The sequence below is a fragment of the Schistocerca americana genome, chromosome 3 (assembly GCF_021461395.2).
Source record: "Schistocerca americana isolate TAMUIC-IGC-003095 chromosome 3, iqSchAmer2.1, whole genome shotgun sequence".
Taxonomy (NCBI): domain Eukaryota; kingdom Metazoa; phylum Arthropoda; class Insecta; order Orthoptera; family Acrididae; genus Schistocerca; species Schistocerca americana.
This window is the reverse complement of record NC_060121.1, coordinates 494,887,792-494,914,178: the sequence shown is the minus strand read 5'-3', so window position 1 is coordinate 494,914,178 and position 26,387 is coordinate 494,887,792. Positions and strand designations below refer to the sequence as shown.

The following is a 26,387-nucleotide window of genomic DNA, read 5'->3' as shown; positions in this document are numbered from 1 at the left end:
CTAGTTCTAAGTTCTAGGGGACTAATGACCTCAGCAGTTGAAGTCCCATAGTGCTCAGAGCCATTTGAACGGCGGGGAACTGCGCAGACATTACCTACGGGTTTTCATTTTCCACTATATGGAGTACACATATAAGTCACCAGTAATGCTAATGCAAGAAACACATGTGGACAGATTCTATGTAAATCTCTGCGCATTGTTCTACCTCGCTAGAGGAAAATTATTTTTAGTTGTCTTGTATGGCAGCTGTAGCATTCTTCTGGGAAGGTAGTTTTCTCCACCATAACCACTGCTCGCTTTTCATTTTACAGGTACCAATACCCTCATAACATTCCCTGGCAAGTTTTCTTATATCCGTAAAACTTTACTGAGGTCGTATTTCTACGCTGAGGTAACAGAAGTCAGGGAGGAGTGATACGCACAAACAGGGTGGTTCATGGATCGTGACCGGGCCAAATATCTCACGAAATAAGCGTCAAACGAAAAAACTACAAAGAATGAAACTTGTCTAGCTTGAAGAGGGAAGCCAGATGGCGCTATGGTTGGCCCGCTTGATGGCGCTGCCATAGGTCAAACGGACATCAACTGCTTTTTTTAAAATAGGAACCCCCATTTTTTATTACATATTCGTGTAATACGTAAAGAAATATGAATGTTTTAGTTGGATATTTTTTTCGCTTTGTGGTAGATGGTGCTGTAATAGTCACAAACATATGGCTCACAATTTTTGACGAACAGTTGGTAACAGGCATTTTTTTTTAATTAAAATACAGAACGTAGGTACGTTTGAACATTTTATTTCGGTTGTTCCAGTGTGATACATGTACCTTTGTGAACTTATCATTTCTGAGAACGCATGCTGTTGCAGCGTGATTACCTGTAAATACCACATTAATGCAATAAATGCTCAAAATGATGTCCGTCAACCTCATTGCATTTGGCAATACGTGTAACGACATTCCTCTCAACAGCGAGTAGTTCGCATTCCGTAATGTTCGCACATGCATTGACAATGCGCTGACGCATGTTGTCAGGCGTTGTCGGTGGATCACGATAGCAAATATCCTTCAACTTTCCCCACAGAAAGAACTCCGGGGACATCAGATCCGGTGAACGTGCGGGCCATGGTATGGTGCTTCGACGACCAATCCACCTGTCATGAAATATGCTATTCAATACCGCTTCAACCGCACGCGAGCTATGTGCCGGACATTCACAATGTTGGAAGTACATCGCCATTCTGTCATGCAGTGAAACATCTTGTAGTAACATCGGTAGAATATTACGTAGGAAATCAGCATAAGTTGCACCATTTAGATTGCGATCGATAAAATGGGGGCCATTTCTCCTTCCTCCCATAATGCCGCACCATACACTAACCCGCCAAGATCGCTGATGTTCCACTTGTCGCAGCCACCGTGGATTTTCCGTTGCCCAATAGTGCATATTATGCCCGTTTACGTTACCGCTGTTGGTGAATGACGCTTCGTCTCTAATTAGAACGCGTGCAAAAAATTTGTCATCGTCCCGTAATTTCTCTTGTGCCCAGTGGCAGAACTGTACACGACGTTCAAATTCGTCGCCATGCAATTCCTGGTGCATAGAAATATGGCACGGGTGCGATCAATGTTGATGTACCATTCTCAACACTGACGTTTTTGAGATTCCCTATTCTAGTGATATTTGTCTGCTAGTGATGTGCGGATTAGCCGCGACAGCAGCAAGAACACCTACCTGGGCATCATCATTTGTTGCAGGTCGTGGTTGACGTTTCACATGTGGCTGAACACTTCCTGTTTCCTTAAATAACATAACTATCCGGCGAACGGTCCGGACACTTGGATGATGTTGTCCAGGATACCGAGCAGCATACATAGCACACGTCTGTTGGGCATTTTGATCACAATAGCCATAGATCAACATGATATCGACCTCTTCCGCAATTGGTAAACGGTCAATTTTAACACGAGTAATGTATCACGAAGCAAATTCCGTCCGCACTGGCAGAATGTTACGTGATACCACGTACTTATGCGTTTGTGACCATTACACCGCCATCTATCACATAGCGAAAAAAGTGGTCCAACTAAAACATTCATATTTCTTGATTACTAAGTCTTTCGCGACGGAGTCCTTGCATAAAAAGTTCTCGGTTTACTTGCCGCGTCAAGTAAACCGAGAACTTTTTATGCATTCATATTTCTTAACGTGCTATACGAATACGTAATAAAAAATGGGGGTTCCTATTTTAAAAAACGCAGTTGATATTCGTTTGACATATGGCAGCGCCATCAAGCGGGCCAACCATAGCGCCATCTGGTTTTCCCCTTCAAGCTAGACGAGTTTCGTTCTTTGTAGTTCTCCGTTTGATGCTTATTTCGTGAGTTATTTGGGCCGGTAACTATCAATGGACCACCCTGTATATAGATGGCAGTGCATTGGCAGAGTTGTCATTCATAGTCAGGCGATACATATGAAGAGGTTTTCGATGTGATTATGGCCTCACGACGTGAATTACAAGGCTTTGACCGCTGAATGATAGTTGGAGCGAGGTGCATGGGACATTCCATTTCGGAAATCGTTAGGGACTTCGATATTCCAAGATCCACAGTGTCAAGAGTGTGCCAATTTTAGACATTACCTCTCACCACGGACAACGCAGTGGCGACAGCCTTCACTTAACGACCGAGAGCAGCTGAGTTTGGGTAGAGCTGTCAGTGCTAACACACAGGCAACACTGCATGAAACAACCGCAGAAATCAATGTGCGACGTATGAACAACGTATCCGTTAGGACAGTGCGGCGAAATGTGGCGTTAATGGGCTGAATGGGCTGTGGCAGCAGACGAGCGACGTGAGTGCCTTTGCCAACAGCACGAAATCAGTCGCATCGTTTCTCCCGGGCTCGTGACCATATCGTTTGGACCCTAGACTACAGCCGGCCGCGGTGGTCTCGCGGTTCTAGGCCCGCAGTCCGGAACCGCGCGACTGCTACGGTCGCAGGTTCGAATCCTGCCTCGGGCATGGATGTGTGTGATGTCTTTAGGTTAGTTAGGTTTAAGTAGTTCTAAGTTCTAGGGGACTGATGACCACAGCTGTTAAGTCCCATAGGCGCTAAAGACTACACTGTTGAGCGCCCATAACACCATATCCACCTACTGTTAAGTCCCATAGTGCTCAGAGCCATTTGAACCCTAGACTACACGTGATGACTGGGTGTTGTGTGATGCCCTTAGGTTAGTTAGGTTTAAGTAGTTCTAAGTTCTAGGGGACTGATGACCATAGATGTTAAGTCCCACAGTGCTCAGAGCCATTTGAACCATTTGAACCTAGACTACAGAAAAACTGTGACCTGGTCAGACGAGCTCCGATTGCACTTGCTAAGATCTGATGGTGTTGCTCGAGTGTGGGATAGACCCCACGAAGCCATGGACCCAAATTTCCGACAAGCTACTGTGTAAGCCGGTGGTGGCTCTATAAAGATGTGAGCTGTGTTCACATAAAATGGACGGGGTCCCCTCGATGTTCGACTACTTGGAGACCATTTTTAGCCATTCATGGATGTCATGTTCTCCAAGAACGATGTAATTTTTATGGATGACAGTGCGCCACGTTTCCGGGCTGCAATTGTTCGCGATTGGTTTGAAGAACATTCTGGACAATTCGAGCGATATTTTTTTCCACAGATATCGCTCTACATAAATGTCATCGGACATTTATGACATAATCGAGTTTATGACATAATCGCGATTATGGATAGCTACAGAGGCAGCATGGCTCAATATTTCTGCAGGAGACTTTCAACGCCTTGTTGAATCCATTCCACGTCGAGATGCTGCACTAGACCGAGCAAAAAGGAGGTCCGATACAATGTTGGGAGCTATCCCATGACTTTTGTCATCTCAGTGTATAGTGGAGTTATTTTCTGTTTGTTTAGTGAGTTCTTACTTGCACTTTTTAAGTGAACTATTATGTAAAAAGACAATGTCAATTTCATCGTCTCCGCTTTGGAAGAAACACTGCGTATGTTTGGTAAGTGGCTGCACTCATTGCAGCCCATTCTACAAGAGATTTATGCAATCTACCAGTAACACAGTTAGATAACTTTCTTGTCACTCATTAATTTACAACCAACTGACAACAATATTGTTACACGACTTTGCAGTATGCTGTCGACGATAGGCAGCAGCAAGATGCCACATTTACGAATTCAGCCCCTTGCTCACCAAGTCCATACGGTTCACTGAAAACATCACACCTACAAATTAAACGCTTCTCAGTCTTTTTTTATAGAAACATATTTTACACAAAAGCTGGCTTAACATCTGCAAATGAGTACTGACTTAATAAATTGAAAATGATTCCACTACGTAAAAACGGACTCAGTGAAATTATTTTGCCTATTCACATAACAGGAAATGCTGGTTAGGTAAAGTCTGTCAACTGAAAAGCGAGAAGCACTGATAATGGAAGAAGTTGCCTTTCCAGGAAGAACATTACAACTGTCTTGTACGATGACTAAGTATCAATATCGCCTCTACTAGATTAGAGCAGTACGCAGATATTTACTTGGAATCTGTCCATAACGGTTTCTTGCGCTGGTACTATTAGTGTCTGATATCTGTATGCCATGTAGTGGAGAACAAGCACCCCTAGAGTGTGTGTGCACTCTGTGTCGCCAGTAATTTGTAAGACGAGCTGACGAAGGATAGTAATGACTTTATGAAATACACTGTGGATATTTGTTATGACATACTGTAATGGCGTAGAGGGGGTGGGGACTCGTCTGCCCCTCTTCAGTTTGCTGATCAACGAAGGAGGGAAGTGCGTGACCATAATGCGGCAACCTACCTTCCCTCACGCACCTACCCTCCACCCAACACCCGTCTCCAAACCGCCACGGCCTCAGAACACAAGCTATCCGTTAATATTATTCCGCTGTTTCAATATTTATTCTTCGCCCTCTTCATTTAAGAATAAACAACAGTTTTATGACATTAAAATACTATATACGTGTGTGTAATTTTTCTATCCCCTGCAACGCGGAATCGTTAGTCCCAGACAAAGAAAATGAGCAGAACCTTTGATGTAGGTAACTGAGCGTAGTTTAATTTTCCACTGGGAAACAGTTTCCCTAGAAGCAGCGGTTCTCGGGCTATTAAGAAAAACATAAAAAGTGGCTTTTAAACGATCCCCCTCCCCTCACCACCACGCCCACACCCCACTGGTGAGGAATCTTAGTACGTCGTTCATGGCACTCCATTCAACCACTATAGAAAAATTTTCGACTACACGAATTTTTTTCGTTGTTCGACGTTTCTTGATCTTCGTTGACCAGGCTATTGCCACTTCCAGACAAGATATACTAATGAATGTTTCGAATTGATCATGTCCTTGACACCATTAAGCTGTCGTGAGATTGTATTTTCTTTGACTATATATGTTACTGATATGGAAGCAGTAGATAAAACCAGATGAGGCAAGATACACGTGAACATCTGAAACAACATAACTCAACAAAAAGCAAAATTATAAATCAGAGATTTAAATATAGGAACAGCAGCTTCTGGACGAAAGGGTACAGAGCCTGAACTACAGTTTGTGTCATGTAGTAGTAACTTTATTCATTCGCAAATCACTTTTAGAAGGAAATGGGAAGTGGGAACGCAGTTTAAGAACAAAAAAAAAAAAAGAAACAAAATTTATGAGTAGAGTTATTTCCATACCTGCAAGTATAGTTTTACGAGGATGGAACACATAGTCGGCTGTGACCTTATCGTAGGAACCGTACCAGTATTTGTGCGAAGACATTTAGGGAATTCACGCTAAACGTAAATAACAATGACTTGATGGAGATTAGAGCGTCCATCATCCTGAATAGAAGGGAAGCCATTTAAAAGCAAGCAAACTTCATTCGGTTTATCGTTAGTATAAATACTGTTTTCTTTGTACATCCTTCCAAAAAATATATTTAGTAGCATAATAAATGCGACTACTCTGATCATTGCACGCAGTACATACACAACGCACACATTATCGGCCAACATCAGGATCCTGACGATGATGTTGGTTTTCATTTTGTGTACCGCAACTTCCCATTTCTTTGCATCATAACCTGAGTGAACAGTCCTCCATAACGAGTCAAATGTTGATTGCAGGAGGAGGATAACGTATTAGCGTCATCCATTAAAGATCTTTGGTGTAAACTTTACCTGAAAAAAAAAGTAAACAAATCATCAAACCAGTCAGAAGACAGACGACTACAAAAGCGTGCTGTAGAACGAAAAGGACGTGTTGTTATTATTTGCTTGTGTTAAATTTTTTACCAAACCCCTCGTCTGTGCTCTCTAAGTAATTCAATGCATAGACTGTGCTGCCTAACATGCACTTTTAAACTGCCTCTTGAAATAAGTTCATTTTACTACTCTATTTAATTTTCTTGGTGTATTTATTCCACAGATTCATTCTTTGATACTGCTGCCCTGAGTTTTATATTTATTCATTCTTGGCAAATGTAAGTTCATTCGAGACCTTATTCCAAGGTCCTGCACAGAAATGTTTGCGCAGTAATTAAAGTTACTTTCATTGTACATAACTGACTGACAAATGCATTCACAAAGTGTACTTAAAATCCCAAATGTTTTGAGCAGTTCTTTACAATGAGCTCCAATACTACTTATCGTCCTTATTATTTTGTCCCTTTTCTGTAGTTTATAAACAGGATACATATTTTGTGCATGTGTTTCCCAGAAAAGCTTTCCATAGTTAAGAAATGAGCGTATGTGTTAACAGCATGAAAAGAAAAAAAGACAACGGCTGTTACACACTGATGACAAGATTGTAAAGGAATAAACTGTTTCTGACGTCGTGTTTTCGATTATCTCTGTGCGTTCACTGCACTTCAACTGAGAATAAAAATTTATTTTGTGTGTTAGTTGGTTTTTAAGCAAGTCAGGGTCTTTAACATGCTCATGACACTTGCTTCGTTCACGATTAGAGTGATATTATTGCATATTAATCAACTCTAAACCGCCTAGATGGTTTTATTTGCTTTCTCCCAAGTAGTTATCTTGTTTTTCTTTTTTTCGTCATTATAATGAGAGTATTTGCCATGGCTAGCACTTCCGAAATATTTATTGACGTGTATCAGAACACATTTCGTCCTAACTGTAAGGAACTCAAATTAAAATGTTTCGGTTCTGAAAAATTTTTTGCCGACTGTTAAGCATTGTTTGCGTTTTGTGTTATGTGTATTCTTCGTACGCCATGTGCTAGGTATGATGAGAATCAGTCGATAACAGCGCCTCTTTTTCAAAGTGACTATGGCTTATTTTTGTAGAATGTTATCATCAACAGTATGATTAGCCGCAGACAGATTTAAGAATCGATTAACCTTATCAAGAGCAACAAGTGGCACTGCTGTAGATACGGTTTATCTGTATTACCTGCTAACTCAATTTCAATAGTAGTCCCATTCTGTCCCACGATCAATTTGTGCCGTTTTAGAGAATAAATATAGGGAGTATCAACAAGATTCATCAGATTTGGTAAGTCAACATTTTTGAAACTAATAAACGTATTCAAATAATTTTGTTTTTTGATGAATGGGAAACACAAAAAGTTTTTTTCATATCTTTTAATATGCCCCCCCATATGCCCCCCTAGAGATGCACGGCATATGTGAATGCGGTATTCAAATTGTCCCCACACTGCAGCGAGCATGTCTTGAGTTACGGCTTCCACAGTCTGGAACCGCGCGACCGCTACGGTCGCAGATTCGAATCCTGCCTCGGGCATGGATGTGTGTGATGTCCTTAGGTTAGTTAGGTTTAAGTAGTTCTAAGTTCTAGGGGACTGATGACCTCAATTGTTAAGTCCCATAGTGCTCAGAGCCATTTGAACTATTTTGAATGGCTACCACAGCTGCTGTTATGCGATGTCTCAGTTCATTCATTGTTGTTCGTAACAGAGGCACATAGAGTCTTTTGTAAACCCGCACTAGAACTGATCATATACAGTCACGTCGGTGATCTTGGAAGCCAGTAACGTAAAGCTAAGTCATTTGGTCTAGTGCGACCGATCCATCGTTCAGCAATCCTCTGATTTAAAAATTCCCGCACTTCCAGATGCCAGTGCGGCGGTGCCCCTCCACGCTGGTAAATGAAGCCTTTCGAATCAGTCTCCACCTGTGGGAAAAGAAATTTCTCAAGGATATCGAGATATGTGCTTCCTGTAACAGTGTTCTCGGCAAAGAAAAATGGACCATACACTTTTTCCAGTCAAACTGCACAAAACACATTAAATTTTAGAGAGCCCCTCTCATGTTGTACAACTTCATGTGGTTGTTCCGTACCGCATGTTCTCACATTATGACGGTTCACCTTCCCATTTAAATGGAATGTTGTCACCAAACGCTAAGCGAGGAAGAAAAGTGTCATCCTCCATCTCACCAAGAACGAAATTACAGAACTCTACACGTTGTCGGTTGTCACCTTCACAAAGAGCTTGCAGTAGCTGAATTCTGTACGGTTTCATGTGTAAACGTTGACGCAACACACGCCAGACGGACTTCGGGGGCATGTTGATCTGTCGAGTTGCACAGCGAACGGATTTCTGCGGACTCCTTGTGAAACTACGGCGGATGCGTTCGACGTCTGTGTGAGACACTAGGGGACACCCTTGTGATTTGCCTTTACACTAACAACCGCTTTCTGGGTATCGTTCATGCCACCGGCTAATGCTCTGTACTGTAGGAGGATCCACACCATACCTAGTGCGAAAGTAACGCTAAACGGTTATTACTGACCCGCACTGCACAAAAAGCAGAACACAAAACTCTTTCTCTTGTCCCGACACCTTTTAGACTAAAACTGAAGTGGGCGCACATTGCTGCTACCGAGAAGGAACGTGTCAGACTCGAGACTTCGCTCTTTCCAACAATGTGTTGTTCACGCACATATCTCAAATAACGTAATAGTTGTGATTTTTTTAATCAGATGATACTTTTCGATACATTCTACAAATGATACAAATCATGATATACCATGCTACAGCTTATTAATCTTATGGAAGAGACAACTAAAACAACCAACGTAGCATAATAATTTGTGGCAGTGTTGAATGGGTGTAGGTGGCTGGAGATGAATGAGTGTGGGTGGGGGGGGGGGGTGTTTGGTACGTGATTCCTACACTGTGTTATCAAAAGTATCCGGATACCTGGCTGAAAATGATTTACAAGTTCGCAGTCCCCTCCATCGGTAATTCTGGAATTCAATATGGTGTTGGCCCACCCTTTGTCTTGATGACAGCTTCCACTCTCGCTGGCATATGTTCAATCAGTTGCTGAAAGGTTTCTTGAGTAATGGCAGCCCATTCTTCGTGGAGTGATGCACTGAGGAGTGGTATCGATGTCGGTCGGTGAGACCTGGAACGAAGACGGCGTTCCAAAACATCCCAGAGGTGTTCTATAGGATTCAGGTCAGGACTCTGTGCAGGCCAGTCCATTAACCCCGTTACTGTCGAATAACCACTCCGCCACAGGTTGTGCATTATGAACAGGTGCTCCATCGTGTTGAAAGATGCAAGCGCAGTCCCCGAACTACTCTTCAACAGTGAGAAGCAATGTAGGCCTGTGCTGTGATAATGCTACCCAAAACAACAAAGGGTGCAAGCCCCCTCCACGAAAACCACCACCACACCATAGCACTACCGCCTCCGAATGTTACTGTCGGCACTACACACACTGGCAGATGACGTTCACCGGGCATTCACGATACCTACACCCTGCCTTCAGAACGCCACATTGTGTACCGTGATTCCTAACTCCACACAACATTTTTCCACTGTTCAACCGTCCAATGTTGTCCTTACACCAAGCGAGGCGTCGTTTGGTATTTACCAGTGTGATGGTGGCTTATGAGCAGCCGCTCGACCATGAAATCCAAGTTTTCTCCCCTCCTGCCTGACTGTCATAGTACCTGCAATGGATCCTGGTACAGTTTTGAATTTCTGTGATGGTCTGGATAGATGTCTGCCTATTACACATTACAGCCCTCTTCAACTGTTTGCAGTCTCTGTCAGTCAACAGACAAGGTTGGCCTGTATGCTTTTGTGCTGTACATATCCCTTCAGGTTTCCTCTTCACTATCACATCAGAAACAGTGGATCTAGGGATATTTAGGAGTGTGGAAATCTCGCTTACAGATGTATGACACAAGTGACACGCAATCACCTGACCACGTTCGAAGTCCATGAGTTCCGCGGAGCACCCCATCCTGCTCTCTCACCATGTCTAACGACTACTGAGGTCGCTGATATGGAATACCTGACAGTAGATAGCAGCATAATGCACCTAATATCAAAAACGTGCGTGCCCGAGTACTTTTGATCACATAGTGTACGTAAGACGCTGCTCGCCTTGCCTTTTGGCTGTGGCGAGGGTATAGTTGTCCATCCTTTCCTTCACCCATGCTCGAGGTAAATTCAGGTCGTGATGTAGGAGCAAAGGGATGAGAGAGACATGGGGGCGCTACCCATCCAATTAACCATTCGTGACGGAGAACTAAGAAGGGACAGAGGGATGGAGGAGTAAAGTTGACCCTCCTGTCTTTTGATCACATTTGAGAAAGTAATAGGATGTGAACAAGTACGACAGAGGACAGAGGGGGAGAGGACAGCTGCCGTACTTGTTCGTTAGCCATGCTCAAGAATGTGTCAGGACGAGAACCAGGAGGGGGAAGATAGGGAAATGGAAAATCTGCCGATCCTGACCTTCAACCATGCTTGTGAAAGTACTAGGACGTGTACTAAAGAGGGGGAGGGGGAGGAGGCTACCCATCCTGTCATTCAGCCATATTCGGGAACGTGTCAGGACGTAAATTAGGAGTACGGTGGAGATTGGGAGGTTGGACAGCTTCCATAGTGTCCAGCTATGCCCGAGAAAGTACTAGGGTGTAGTATAAGTGAGAGGAAAGAGAGAGTGATAATCTGCCCATCATGTCCTTTGGCCATGATAGAAAATGTATCAGGCCATGAACTAGTAGGATAGTGGAGATTGGGGAATGGGCAAGCTGCCTGTCCCGTTTTTCATCCATACTCAAGAACGCGCCAGGACGTAAATTAAGAGGAGGGGGGAGCGAAGAGAGAGATGGAGTAGCGCCCCGTCCTGTTCTTCCGTCTGTACTTTGCGCGTGTTCTATTTTCTTGGTGTCAGTCCATATCGCTAGCTTATGCGCACTCTTTAGTTCAGTGGTGTGGAGGTAGTTCCTAGGCCCTCGAAAGGGCAATGTGTGCACGATCGCAGTGAATTTAGAGGCTTGCGATTGGCAAGTATGGAAGGCCAACAGAAAGGAGAATTTCATCATCCAAGTGACGTGTCGACAATGAGTGGGGCCGATCATTGTTGTGTACGCAGAGGCTGCACTCTGTGATTAATACACATGCCGTGGATGGAAGTAAGATCGTTTGGACTGCACAAAATTGTGGTTCTACTAGCTAGTGGTGAGACTCAATGTCCCTGTCGAAGTACTGGTTTCGCATGGGAGTCAGCCAATGCGTTCTGGTTATTTGTGTTTCTTTTCGGTTAAAGTTTTCCTCTGAAATATTGCTGGCGCTTGTGCCTGGGGATATTGTATAAATTTTGGCCTTTGTCGTTCTGTTATTTACACTGTAGTCTCTTGCACGTGGTGGTGATTCTATGAATACATTTAATGTGACCAATCTATGGGCCGTGACACTTCAACCTTTCTATTCTCTGTAACCTGCAGATTTGGGCAGGCTGCTATTTATGGTGTATTAATTCACCATGTTTCAGTTAGAGATCTAAATTCTGATATACTAATGCATTTCAATGTGGCCAGTCTAGGGACCATGATGGTAGAGTAATCTCTGTTCTGTGTAAACTGCAGATTTGGTCTGTTGTTTCTTATGTGTACTAATATGCTGTGTTCGTGTTAGAGACATATGCTCTGACGTATTGATATGTTTAGTGCGAGCAATTGATAGGCCTTTGTAGTTGAACTATTGTTTTTGAGCAAACTACTGGTTCGGCAGGTTCCTGTGTATTGTTTAGTGTTGTGTATTAATACCCACTATTCCAGCTAGTGGCTTAAATTCTGGTGTAAATGTTCTTCCAGAAATCGAAACGAGATTATCGGCAAATGATAATAGTCTAAATTACGTGTACCTTGACATGTTACTTTTGCGAACCACAATAATGTATATTCACGTAATATGCACTACTAGGCAGCTGAAAATCCACGCTGGCTTCATCAGGTACAACAACAACGACCGCGAAAGCGTAAACCTATGGTGCAGGACCGCAGGAAATTACAATTCGGGATCTTACTTCATACCAGCGGTGTTAAATGGAAATACGTATGCACACTTTCTTACGAATATTTTTTTTTCTTCTAGAAGAGGTACCATCAGGTAAGCGACATTGCGTATAATTCCAACACGACGGCTGCACAGATCACTCTTCCTGAGTTGCAACCGAAATTCTGAATGAAAGGCATCCCCACCGTTGAATAGGACGGAATGCTGCAGCACGTGGGCTAACCAGGTCTCTTGATTTGACTTCTCTTGAGTTTCTTCTATGGAGAGCACTGAGAGGTGCAATGTATCATGGAGCCCCAACTATACCAGACAATATAAGCTATCGAATCGCTACAGTATGCAACGGCATATCATCCAACGCACTTTCATCTATTTCTCGACCGGCGACTGCAGATGTGCCTTGTAGTCGGTGATAACAACTTGAGCACATACTTCAGAAAAGTGTAAAACTATGATTCGAAAATAAAGTATTTATTTCGTTGGTGACGTGTCGTCAGTCTTTATGAATAAACTGTTTGGACCATTTAAAGTTTCAAATGTGACTTATAGATACATTTGTCCGGCAGCAGGTGGTTTACTTTAATTTAAGAAGCATTCAGGCGTCTCCAGGCAAAGACGCTCTCTCTGGCGGAGGTTCAAGTCCTCCCTGGGGCTTGGGCGTAGGGTAGTTTAAGTTAGATTAAGTAGTGTGTAAGCCTAAGGACCGATGGCTTCAGCAGTTTTGTCCCATAGGAACTTACCACAAAATTATATATATATATATATATATATATATATATATATATATATATATATATATATATATATATATATATATATATACCTTTTCTTTAATAACTTTCACTGGCCAGCGCGCTTTAGTTTGGAGTCACACGCCTAGTGAACGTATAGATTTTTTGCTTGCAAGCCACCTACAGCACTAACTTGTGCTGTTTGAAACATATGGAAGATGTTGACTGCTATTAGCGCCTTTAGCCACATTTAAAAGGGAAAAACAAAATCAAAACTCCTGTTAAGTAGATCAAGTTAGAGAAATTGTTTGGTTAAGTTAATTTCCACCTTTTTCGTCAATACTAGAAAAGGGAGGAGTTCAAGTCAAATTTTTCGTGCGGTCACTTGTGACCGACCTGACTAAATTTCTTTGTTGGAAAAATAGTTGATATTTTTTGTAATTAATTTGTTTAAAGAGACAAGTTAAACGAGATCATCTTATTTGTTGCATATTGACTTGCTGAGCTGGAAGGCTCAGAATAATACCCAAACTTAATCCCAAATTATTCTAGAGAGGATGCAGCTCTGAGCGTAGTTTAAATGTGTTTCGTTGTCTCTTGTAACCTGAGTAATAATATTTTTCCTTTGTGTTTCTTTAAGGTGTGATGATTTTATTCTAGTACTTGATCCACTTGGTGGGACGTGCTAAATCGGAGGAAAACTGATTGTTCTACCAAAGAAAATTTATTTTAATATTTGTCACCTGCTTTAGTGGGAATTTCAGACATTGCACGAACATATCACTGCTGCTCTATCATTTTGGTGGAACGTTTCTGAGTGAGTACATTTAAAGTACCCAGAGGTATAGGTAAACCGACTTAGTTTATATAAGTCTCTTTTAACTGTTTGCCCCGTGCAACAAGGAAAATTCAAGTTACATTTTCTGATACGTTACAAAAGTTTTATTAATCTGCGAGGGTGAATGGTTTTCCTATGGGAATTTTTTTACAACGATTGTAATTTGTCAGAACTTCTGTGTTACTAATTATGGTATTCTGACTTACGAACTAAGACTTTGGGGGCTCCTAGGAACTGAGATTAATTTATTTAATATGCTGTATTTTTGTACTGTTCAGTGGAATGTATTTCGATTTTGACTGGATGACTTCCACTGCCACTGTTCAGTAATAAATTGCGCAATTGTTTTCGTAAATAAGTTGTGGTTGATTAAACTGAATATGTATTGTTATTGTGGTCCAGAACCGTAAGGCTCCCAACACAACCCAGTTCTCTAACGCCACAGGTCATGGTCGAGAAATTATAGGACGTGAACTAGGTGGGGGTCGGTACGGGGAGGGAAAAAGTGCCCTGCCAGTATTAGGAGACGAGTAAAGTGGGGAAGAGGACAGCTGCCTGCCCTGTCCTACTGCCACACTCGAGAACATATTAGGACGCGAACTAGGTGGAGGGGGAAAGAGAGAGATTGTAAATTGAAGTAGGAGGAAGCAGGAGAGTGACTGAGTGGAAAGCTGCCGCTCTTTTCATTCAGCCATGCTCGAGAACGTACTAGGCTGTCAACTAGTAGCAGGGTGGAGAGAGGGATATGGCACGACTCCACTTTTAAACCCATTTTGACTATTTTTCGACCGTGACTGTCTCAAGAAATATGTGAAGGTTTTTTTTAAATTACCGCTACCAGTCACAAACTTTGTCAACTATTGTATTATTTATTTAGCGACATGTTTCGGGAGTTATACCTCTTCTTCAGGATAAATGGCATTACAAAAACCACTTTACAATAATGTCATACTGATTTTAGCAGTCTTTTCGTAACTGCTGTGGTCATCCTGTGGAAGAAGAGAAAACTTAGTAAGAGGCGATGTCACTTTGGAAGCCTGACTGATGTTTGCACGAAAATATTTTGTAACGGTCACTCACTTTGTTCTTCTGGCGTGGCAGTCTCGTTGTGGTGTGTTGCGGTTTTTCCATTTCCGTGGCTCTCTTGGTCACTGTTCACAAATTGTCTCTAACATAGCAGTAACTTGGAAACACGATCACAAACAGTTCTGTAGTGCAGTGAACAAGATGGCGGTCGAAATACAGCTGGTTTCGATTTGACTATCGATTTGTCGATCTATGTGATGTCAGATGTTTACATGTCTTCTGCACGTCTTGATATCATATTAGAGATGTAGGTTGACAAAATACGTTACAAATTGAGCACCTGTGACAATATTATTGGACACATCATGATATAAACTATTTATGTTACATATTTCTAAGCTATTCCTGGGGCTAGAATCAACGACTGTTATGTTATGTATCTTTTATTCTAGGAGTACTGTAGTGAAATTGGAAAAGAAATGTGAATTTTTGAAGTCTGTCATTTCATTCAAGATCTCGTTACTCCCCATGTGGCCATAGATGAATATTTCCATTTATTCCAAGATGTCTATTTTTCCAGCTTTTTTCTAAATTGTGTAGTACTTTGAGATCGTTGTCTACTGTAACACTGTGTCCTGTTTCATTTATATGTTTCGCTACAGCTGATTTATTCTGGTTGCCAAGTCTGAAATAGACAATTTGTTCTTTTAAGTGGATTTCAAAATTTCTTCCTATTTGGCCAATGTAATACTTGTTGCAATGACTGCATGTAATTTTATAAATTCCTGCTTTGTTAAGTTTCTCTGTGGGATGTGAAATGCCATGTATCAGTTTCTTTTTTAAGTTGTTGTTGGTAGCAAAGGTAATCCTGATGTCTATTTTTTAAACAACCTGGCTATTTTGTCTTGTATGACACCTAAATATGGTAACGTTATTTACTTGAGTTTTCGGATGTTGTGTGAGGAAGCTGTCACATTGTTTGTTGTTATTTAAAGTTGTGTGTTGTGATAGTGTGTCTGTTTCATGTTCGTGATAGCCATTATTATGTGCAATTTATTTGATAGTGTTCATTTCTGTCTCATAGTTGGCAGCATTAAGTGGGAATTTCTGTGCTCTGTTTAAGAAGGATCTGACTGTAGCTTGTTTATGTGAGTTGGGATGTGTGGAAGATTTATTAATGACTGTGTCTGTGTATGTTGGTTTTCTGTATACATTGATATTTAGGGTTTGGTCTGTGTTACTTACTGTCAAGCCCAAAGAATTAATTTTGTTATCTTTCTCATATTCTGTGGTGAACTGGACGGTGTTGTGTAAATTATTGAATCTGTTTAATGGAGTTTCTATTTCATTGTCAAATGTCATTCACCTGAGACCGCAATGGTAACATGTAGTTGTAAGTACAGGGATAAAATATATATGAGGCCGGTTTTTTTCCTAGGACCATTCTGTCTAAGTGTACTTGGCATGCAGTGACTATGACCTGTGCGGGAATCGTTCATGTTTCCCGTTAACGATAGGAGCTGTCCGAATGGAGAGGTCTGTTGGAGTGTAGGATGTAGCTGACTTAATCATGTTGTCTTCTAGACAGCCGAATAGCGAACTAATACTTAGTATCTGTTGGGCAGCTTTCGTGATTGCGTGGAAATTTGACAAGATTCAATATGGACGAGTGTTTGCGCTGGGCCATTATTCCCGCCCATGTAAATTGTTTGGTTGACTACTTCTGCACATTTCGCACCTTTATTTGAGGGAAGATCGATTGTGGTGTGAGCATCTAGCAGGTGGAAGATACGTTTGCCGGTTCTCTAGACTTGAGAAACACCTTAATTAACTTTGTAAATTATAGGGATCATTTGGAATCTGCTACATCATTGACATCATTATTCGCAAGTGGAAATATCAGTTTCATCTTTGTTTTCGAGTTTCCACGTAAATGTCTTCCCAGACGTGACAGATTTCTAGTTAGTTAGTGGTGTACAGCACGCCCCACCTAGCTAAAGTTTAGGGTTTGTAGAGAAATTATTTCCAGTCTATATCTTTGGAATTATGTTGTGTGAGTGATCGGTAGGATACTGCTGTGTGCTTGATATCGAGAATTACCGCGAAAATGGTGTAATATTATGGCAAACCATGTGAAAATACATGTGTTCTTGTAATCCCAGAGTCTGGAGATGGGTGTAGAAAAGCAAGCAAGCATCAGGTCCGTTTGTGCCGAGGGGAACGAGCCCGAATTTGTAGAACAATTCTAAGAGTGACTTCGGTCTGCTGCTCTGGTCACCCATGAGGAATGGATGACCACCGACCACACAGGGAAATTTCTAGTGCTGCAAAGAGTGTATACAGTGCTATCTGTCTTTGTGGTGTATGCACAAATGATATAAAAGTGCTGATTTTGTATGGCACAGGAAATGAATTGTATGTTTACTACATCGACAGAGTACGCGGTGATATATTGCTGTGTTGGAGATCGGTTTTGTGCTCCAATATTCAAGCTCCTGTCCTCAGTGAGAGAGCAGTGTAATTGAGTAAGAGTTTTTCAACATTTGACGATATGTAGGGGTACTTTGCAAGCTTTAATTGTCAGTTCAGTATCGTGATCTGTTAAAAACAGTTTTTTGGCACTGAAAGCCTCATCTGCAGAAAAAAAAGCAGACAGTGCTTCCACACCAGTGGCATCAGTAATTCGGCGGGTAAATTCGATAAGAGCCAATCATAACGCTTGATTCATTCACAAAACATCCTTTGTACTAGGATATAGGAGTCTCTACATAGTGGCGAGAACATTTGTGTATGTTGAAAGCAGGAAGGGTAGGATGTGATGGACAGGGTGCCACACTACAACCATCAGGAGCAATGCATTCGGCGTTATTCGGCGCTACTTTCGTAAACAGGTTCTGTTAGGGTAAGAATTTCCGTTCATACAAGCCAAAACATCATGAAAGCTCCTACAAAAGTGTACATTAAGTATTTCTGGAACACTATTTAATTTCTGAGTGTTCGACTTGGTTATTATTTTAGATAGCCATGTGACTTCAGTACACCAATGAGAACAATGCCAGATGCACTTGTGATGGTATGTAGCTATGCTCAGCGATGCATCAGCCACACATCACAGATGCCCCATTAGAATCGCGAGCTGTCAAACAGATTTCTATTGCATGATCTGTGACGTCAGTATGCGCATCACACATGTCCCGTTAGGATCGTGAGGAACAATGCACCCTGTGCTATTCTGGAACGAATTTCTGCAGTGTCTGGGAGGATGAGTCGCTCGGCAATTAGGTCTTCGCTGGACTGCAGGTAGAGAGAGGGATCACACTAGCATCGGTGAACACACGCGCACTTTGCCCAGAGGATGACTTGGCGCTTATTTAGATAGACATGTGACATCAGTATAACACTCGAAGGACTTGAAATGTAGAGGTGGCTTTGACATGCCATCAACAGTGGCGTGAGAGCGCTGGCTTGCGTCTGGCAGTGGCTTATGGTGGTGTCGATGCACTCGCCCATGGAGCATCTGCACTCTGCAAATAAGTCTTCACTCCCATCAGGTCACGTCAGCAACGGTGCCTAGGTGATCACATATCTCGAGAGGAATCTCAGGTGTCAAGTGTCAAATGGATGCCAACGCCTCATGCTTGGGGGACCCGAATGGGCACCTGTGCTTGACTTGGCAGCTGATGGCCTCATCACTTCGTGGGGACTGCATCCCAACTTCTGGGTGCATCTGAGGTGGCCTCCTGTGGAGTCCAGTAGACAGGGGGCAGCGAGCAGTGCCTGGGCATGCTGTTATTGTGTTTGTTGCATTATTTTGCAAGCAGGTCTGTAGGCTGTGCTATGCATTATTTGGAAATTTGATTTTGTGTCTGCACATCAGTGTACTGCATTATTTAGGAGGAGTTTGCATGTCTGTGTGCTGTCTACTGAAATTGTTTCGGTAATTTAGGAGTTGTTTGCGTGTCAGCAGAATGTTATTATTGTAATTTATGAGTAGTTACAGGTCTGTAGGCAAGTGGCATGACCCCAAGCATGTCAGAGTGTGTGTCTTGTATCAGTGTGATAAATATTAAATCTCAAATCCACATCTAAATAAATTGTTCTAAAATAAATAAAGTACACTCTTTCCTCTCTCCAGCATCCCAGCACAGGCTGAGTCATTTTCCCCTCCAGACAGCCATCTTGGGTTACATCACAGAATGGATGAGAGCACTCTCTGGTGTAATGTGTTCTAGATGTGGACCCCTGGTGAACAGACTGTTTCCCACCATTTTCCAAGCCATCTTGGATTATGTCAAGGAACAGACAACAGCACCCTCTGGTGGCAGTACTGTGTACTAGGTCAGTTGGACACTGGACTTCTGGCGACCACACTGTTACCTGCTATTTCACCACACCCCAGACCGCCATCTTTGATTATGTCACGGAACGGATGACAGCACCCTCTGGTGGCAGTGCTGTGTTCTAGGTCATTTGGACTCCTGACCCCATTGCGACCACACTGGTTCCTGCTATTTCGCCACACACCAGACCGCCATCTTGGATTACGTCATGGAACAGATGACAGCACCCTCTGGTGGCAGTACTATGTACTAGATCATTTGGACTCTGGACCTTGGGGTGAACACACTTGATGGCGGTACTGCCTCTAATTGTTTAAATAAATAGTGCATGCAAAATAAAGACTTATGTTCAACACAAGTCAAGTCCTTTTCTAGCCAGTTCCTAGGAGGAGGTGGCAGATGGATAACTTAGGTTACTGGAGGTAGTCAAAGTGCCCCTTTTTCAGCCATTTTCTTACGTTAGTGGATGTAGCCATGGTGTGTAGCATTGTCCTGATGGAATTTGAACTTCCTGCCATTTCCTAAGAAGAGATGGTGGTCGAGTGAGTTAGGCTAGTGGAGGTACCCCAACTGCCCTTTCTTTCCCCCCATTTTCTTAGGTCAGTAGAGATAGCCCAATTGACCTATCTTCCCTCCAAAATTCAAACTTCCCACCACTTCCTAGGAAGACGTTGCGGTCAGATGACTTAGGTTAATGGAGGTAGCTCAAATGACCTGTTTTCCTGCCATTTTCTTACTTTAGTAGAGGTGTGTTGAATTGTCCTGATGGAATTTGAACTTACCGCCATTTTCTGGGGGAGGGGAGGGGATGAGGGTTAGGTTAGTGGAGGTAAGCCAATTGACCTATCTTCCCGCCAAAATCCGCCCTCTTGGATGACATCATGTGTCATTGCCAAGTCTACAGGCTGCCTTCTTCGATGACGTCATCGCCACCAGCTTGGATACATCTGGCAACAGTGGAGAGTTGGATGGTATGAACATAGCTCCACTACTACTGGTAAGTTTCTAGCTAAGCTTAAAGTGAGGGGTAACAAGTTTACTACCTGTCTCAATATATTTGTACGAAAAGGCTTTTCCTTCTTACACGAATATAAAAACAAATCTAGGAACAAACTTCTCAGCGAAAATAATTTGAAACTGTCTGTACGTTTTGTGGCTCATGATTTCATAGTTAAGTCACATGCAAAGAAGGTGGGTCCCCCTAAACGAATTCTAAAGAAGGATTGAGCTAGTCAGTTCCATAATGAAAACTTGTAGATTAACAGAAAAGTGTAAAATACTTTAATATTGCAACTAGAGCTACCCTTTGCGCAAAAGCTTAATCTCCACTTTTGATGTGGTACAGTTGAAATGTAAAGGATCATAAAAGCATTAGTGCTATTAAACCATTTGCTTTGAATTCGGTTACTTCCATGTCACAGTAAGTACTTTTTTATATTACGTCTGTTGTATTGCATTACGCGTTATTTTTCTTTCTTAAGGACCAAGAACGCCCTGTTCCTAACATATCAAACCTTCATGATTGTCGAAGGAGTGCAGAAGATTCAGAAAGCAATTCCGCTCGCGTGTGGCCATTCAGTCCCGCCTTCCCAGCGCTGCCTGTTTCCCGGTTACGTCGAGCTCTGTTGACACTGGGGCTCTGCCAGGTAACCGACGAGCCGCTGGCCTCGATGGCGCATCGCGGCTCGCGCACTCCGTTGCCGGGAACACTTGAGCTCGATTACCCGCGGCGTGGGCAACAGGACGGAGCAGGCTCGGGAGGGTGAATGTCGCGCGATACACGCTCCGATCAGGTCATGAACTAGGAGGAGGCAGAGAAGAGTGACAGTGGAAAACTGCATGTCCTCCCCTTCAACCATGCCTGAGAACATATTAGACAGTGATCTAACAAGAGTTGGGAGAGAAGGAGAGGGCACAGCTGCCTCTAATGTCCTTCGGGCTTGCCTGAGAAAGTACTAGGATTTGTCCTAGGTGGAGGCAGGGCAGAAAAGGGGAAGGAGAAAGCTCGTCCTGTCCTATGGCCACAACACACACGAGAAAGTACTAGGACGAGAGTAGAGAGGGGAGAGGGAAACTAGCTGTCCTGCTCTTCAGGACGTTAACTAGGGAGAGGGAGGAAAGAGGGATAGGGGGCAGCTTTCCAACCTATCCTATCAAGCTCGAGAAAGTACTAGTATGCGAACTGGGTGGAGCGGGTGAGGAGGAGGGGAAATTTACCTCATGTCTTCCGGCCATGATCGAGAAAATATTAGAACGTGAACTAGGAGAGGGAAGATGACTTCTGTCCGTCTTGTCTTTGGCCATGCTCGAGAAGGTATCGTGAACTAGTAGTTGGTGGGATAGAGGGTTAAGGGCCAGCCTGCCTGCCTTGTCTTTCTCCGGGTCCGTCCTTAGCCGTGAAATCCAGTTGTTCACCCATAGCGCAACAACAACAACCAAGAAAATAGGTACAGCAGATGTTGATATGGGTTGCTTAAGGAGTCTCGCTTTCATGGATTGCTTGGATATCAAACTACTGCATTTTTCTCTGTGGGGAATTAGTATTTACTGTGCAATTGAATCTATTTCAAACAAAGAACGTTGGCATAATGTCCTACACACTGTTCTATGGGTCTGCAGCATGAAGTCTTGTGCAAAAGAATTCTGATTATTAATGTGATAATACACTGAAATTTCCATTGCTGCTTATGGCTCAGAGTTTAAGTATTCACTGCAAGGGTGCACCCCGTGAGAAGTATGGGTTAAGGAGGACAGGTATCACCATTCCCTTTCCCCTTGTAGAAAAAAATGTCTTCACAAAATGAACTAACATCTCCTACTACCGCAGAGTCAACTGTATCAGTTCGGTAGAAAGTTAGACTTTATCGCAAATACTGATTATCCAGTGCACACAATATCATTTGTCGTACTATCTCCAACCTATTCCTTCATACCCTGACAATCTTCTTTTAGCTGTGGATGTTAGATAGTTCTTGGCCCTGAAAGCTGCCAGTATCGTATCTTCAATTTACAGTTTTTTTTTCGTGGTACCAGCCAATGCCAAACACTACTAAAAATGTGGGTATAGAAAGAGGAATCAATTTACACGGCCGAACTCGAAGCCATTAAACGCACCCTAAGATATGGCATGTCCATACCAGCTACCCACATTGTAATATTTACGAACTCGCTCTCCCCAGTACAAACATTAACATCAGTAGATAAGGACAGAGGGAGTTGTTATTTACCATACCAAATAGCTGCTGCGGTATCAGAAATGTACAATACCTGTACAGAGGTATCATTAGCGTGGATCGAGGGAATGAGAAAGATGATCAGTTGCTTAAGAACGCAGTGACAAATTGCATACAACAGCTAAGCGCGCCAGCGGATGAGTTCATTGCAGCAATAGCGGGAATGGTCAAAAGCGGATGGAACTAGGCGTGGGATTCCGATGATCTGCAAGTGGACAGATGGCACAAACAAACCCATCCGCAGCTACTGAAGATATAATAGTATCTTGAAAAGTGGCGTCTGAAATGCAAATCAATTGCCATAGGTAATGAGACACAGTTTGTGAGGATCATTGCGAAGTTAAATTCCACTACTGCTGCAACACAGTTATAGACTCCACATTGTACCATCACCACATTACGACTGCGGGGAACTCCAGGACATTAATCGTATCTTCTCCGGCTGCCCCAGGTACAGAAGAGTCTCCGACTGGTTGATTACAGAGCTGCCTGGATACACATCGAGCACTTCTTTCTTGTATGTTAATCTTCTTGTTTATGGAGTATTTACACATCGCAGACGCTGTATCCATCTGAGCTACCGAGGACACAGATGAACAGCGCGACTGCAGGGACTTATCCTTTGCACACTTCGCGTGAGACTCACATTCCCAACTGTCCACAATTCTACATATGTAATGTACCTTATAGACATTTGCCCAACCACTCATTAGTCGCGCACGCTTTGGCGATTCCCGTAAGAGTTTGGGCAACCTGTGCCCATTCGCACAGACGAATGTCAATGGCTGGGTAGCCTTTAACTATATATACGAAGACAGTAACTTGTTCTCGAAAGAACAGTTACTATTGATGACCGTGCAGCTTTTCCCTGGAATAAATGATGACTAACTGAAAACCTCAGCTGCCGACAGGTGTTGTTGATATACCTCGATGTGGGCAGCTGAAAATTTGTGCCCCGACAGGGACTCGAACCCGGGATCTCCTGTTTACATGGGAGACGCTCTATCCATCTGAGCCACCGAGGACACAGATGAATAGTGCGACTGCAGGGACTTATCCCTTGCAAGCTTCCCGTGTATCCTCCGTGGCTCAGATGGATGGAGCGTCTGCCATGTAAGCAGGAGATCCCGGGTTCGAGTCCCGGTCGAGGCACAAATCTTCAGCTGTCCACATCGAGGTACATCAACAACACCTGTCGGCAGCTGAGGTTTTCAGTTAGTCATCATTTAATCCAGGGAAAAGCTGCACGGTTATCAACAGTAACTGTTCTTTCGAGAGCAAGTTACTGTCTTCGTATATACACTCCTGGAAATGGAAAAAAGAACACATTGACACCGGTGTGTCAGACCCACCATACTTGCTCCGGACACTGCGAGAGGGCTGTACAAGCAATGATCACACGCACGGCACTGCGGACACACCAGGAACCGCGGTGTTGGCCGTCGAATGGCGCTAGCTGCGCAGCATTTGTGCACCGCCGCCGTCAGTGTCAGCCAGTTTGCCGTGGCATACGGAGCTCCATCGCAGTCTTTAACACTGGTAGCATGCCGCGACAGCGTGGACGTGAACCGTATGTGCAGTTGACGGACTTTGAGCGAGGGCGTATAGTGGGCATGCGGCAGGCCGGGTGGACGTACCGCCGAATTGCTCAACACGTGGGGCGTGAGGTCTCCACAGTACATCGATGTTGTCGCCAGTGGTCGGCGGAAGGTGCACGTGCCCGTCGACCTAGGACCGGACCGCAGCGACGCACGGATGCACGCCAAGACCGTAGGATCCTACGCAGTGCCGTAGGGGACCGCACCGCCACTTCCCAGCAAATTAGGGACACTGTTGCTCCTGGGGTATCGGCGAGGACCATTCGCAACCGTCTCCATGAAGCTGGGCTACGGTCCCGCACACCGTTAGGCCGTCTTCCGCTCACGCCCCAACATCGTGCAGCCCACCTCCAGTGGTGTCGCGACAGGCGTGAATGGAGGGACGAATGGAGACGTGTCGTCTTCAGCGATGAGAGTCGCTTCTGCCTTGGTGCCAATGATGGTCGTATGCGTGTTTGGCGCCGTGCAGGTGAGCGCCACAATCAGGACTGCATACGACCGAGGCACACAGGGCCAACACCCGGCATCATGGTGTGGGGAGCGATCTCCTACACTGGCCGTACACCACTGGTGATCGTCGAGGGGACACTGAATAGTGCATGGTACATCCAAACCGTCATCGAACCCATCGTTCTACCATTCCTAGATCGGCAAGGGAACTTGCTGTTCCAACAGGACAATGCACGTCCGCATGTATCCCGTGCCACCCAACGTGCTCTAGAAGGTGTAAGTCAACTACCCTGGCCAGCAAGATCTCCGGATCTGTCCCCCATTGAGCATGTTTGGGACTGGATGAAGCGTCGTCTCACGCGGTCTGCACGTCCAGCACGAACGCTGGTCCAACTGAGGCGCCAGGTGGAAATGGCATGGCAAGCCGTTCCACAGGACTACATCCAGCATCTCTACGATCGTCTCCATGGGAGAATAGCAGCCTGCATTGCTGCGAAAGGTGGATATACACTGTACTAGTGCCGACATTGTGCATGCTCTGTTGTTTGAGTCTATGTGCCTGTGGTTCTGTCAGTGTGATCATGTGATGTATCTGACCCCAGGAATGTGTCAATAAAGTTTCCCCTTCCTGGGACAATGAATTCACGGTGTTCTTATTTCAATTTCCAGGAGTGTATAATAAATAAACCAATAGCAAAGGAGGAAATATCTATCTGAATGTTGAGGGGTATTTTATTACTATGCCAAGCAGTGAAACCGACAGTCTGGGATTTACATGCTTTTACAGCGATAATACGTGTAGTATATTTACGTTTGTGAGACATCATTTTCCATTGCAGTCTTGCCCATGTTTTCACGCCACGACGAGAATCTATCTCTGATACAGTGAATATGAGATTAAACAGGTAGAGAAAATAATGAAGAGAGCGATTTCATTCTGCACCAGCCTCAATAGTTACAACAACTGCTTAAAAATGATATAATTCGTTTCGATGAGCTCTTTTAGTGCTGAAAGGCACTACAAGCTTACTTCATGAAAATCGACAGTCAACCCTGAGTGATCCTCCATTAGAAAATTAGATGCACCAACAGTTCAGCATGATCACTTTCCTACTGAGAGATTGCTGATTATTCCATGCAGCTGTTCAACAAAGGAATGATTTACTATCGTAGATCATACAGTTAACTCATTACGTTCTTGTTAACAGACATGAAACGTGTCAGTTTACTCCTATTTACATTCATATTTTCCTGTAAAGAGATTAACTAAATTATACGTAAGATCATCATTTGTATTCGATATTCGCGTGCCTGTAAATTATACATGGAAACGTTTTGGTATTTTTAGTTTAATCTTGCGTACTGAGGGTATTCGTCAATTTTAAGGGTTACCTTGGTATGGTCAACGAGATGAAGAAGCAGGACGGACACAAGGCTGATGCAGCGCATATCCATAGTGAATTTTCTCCCGTCGAAACAGCAGCACTGGTCTACTGTTCACAAGGCGAAAGCTGCGATGCGACTGTGCTGATGTAAAGTCAGATGTCAGGGGAAGGACAGAGGAAATTGTGAGCACACGTGATTGTTTCTGCTGAAGTAGGAGAACCGATAACTCCGGCCAGACTGGCGATTAGATAATAGAATTTATCTTATGATCAAAAATATGCTTTCCAATCATTCAAATGTGATTACTAGCCATCTCAGTACCAAAACCGGTGCTTTCGAAATGATGATTAAACTAATCGCGCTATTTGTCCGCTACCTGAAATTCATCGAAATTTACATTACGCTCTAGGCAATTTACTTAGTTGATAAGTTGTTAGCATAGAAGTCACG

The 26,387-nt window shown here is 43.5% G+C and overlaps 1 protein-coding gene across 1 annotated transcript in view; it reads right to left on the bottom strand.

Moving 5' to 3' along the window:
• The window catches only part of LOC124607108 (cholinesterase-like), a 104,403-nt gene extending 78,336 nt beyond the window's left edge, over positions 1-26,067 (bottom strand). Inside the window, exon 1 of the mRNA XM_047139305.1 lies at positions 25,944-26,067. Within this exon, the coding sequence (XP_046995261.1) occupies positions 25,944-26,006 (63 nt within the window). The 5' untranslated portion in view covers positions 26,007-26,067. The remainder of the gene's footprint in view (positions 1-25,943) is intronic.
• Positions 26,068-26,387: the final 320 nt, after the last annotated feature.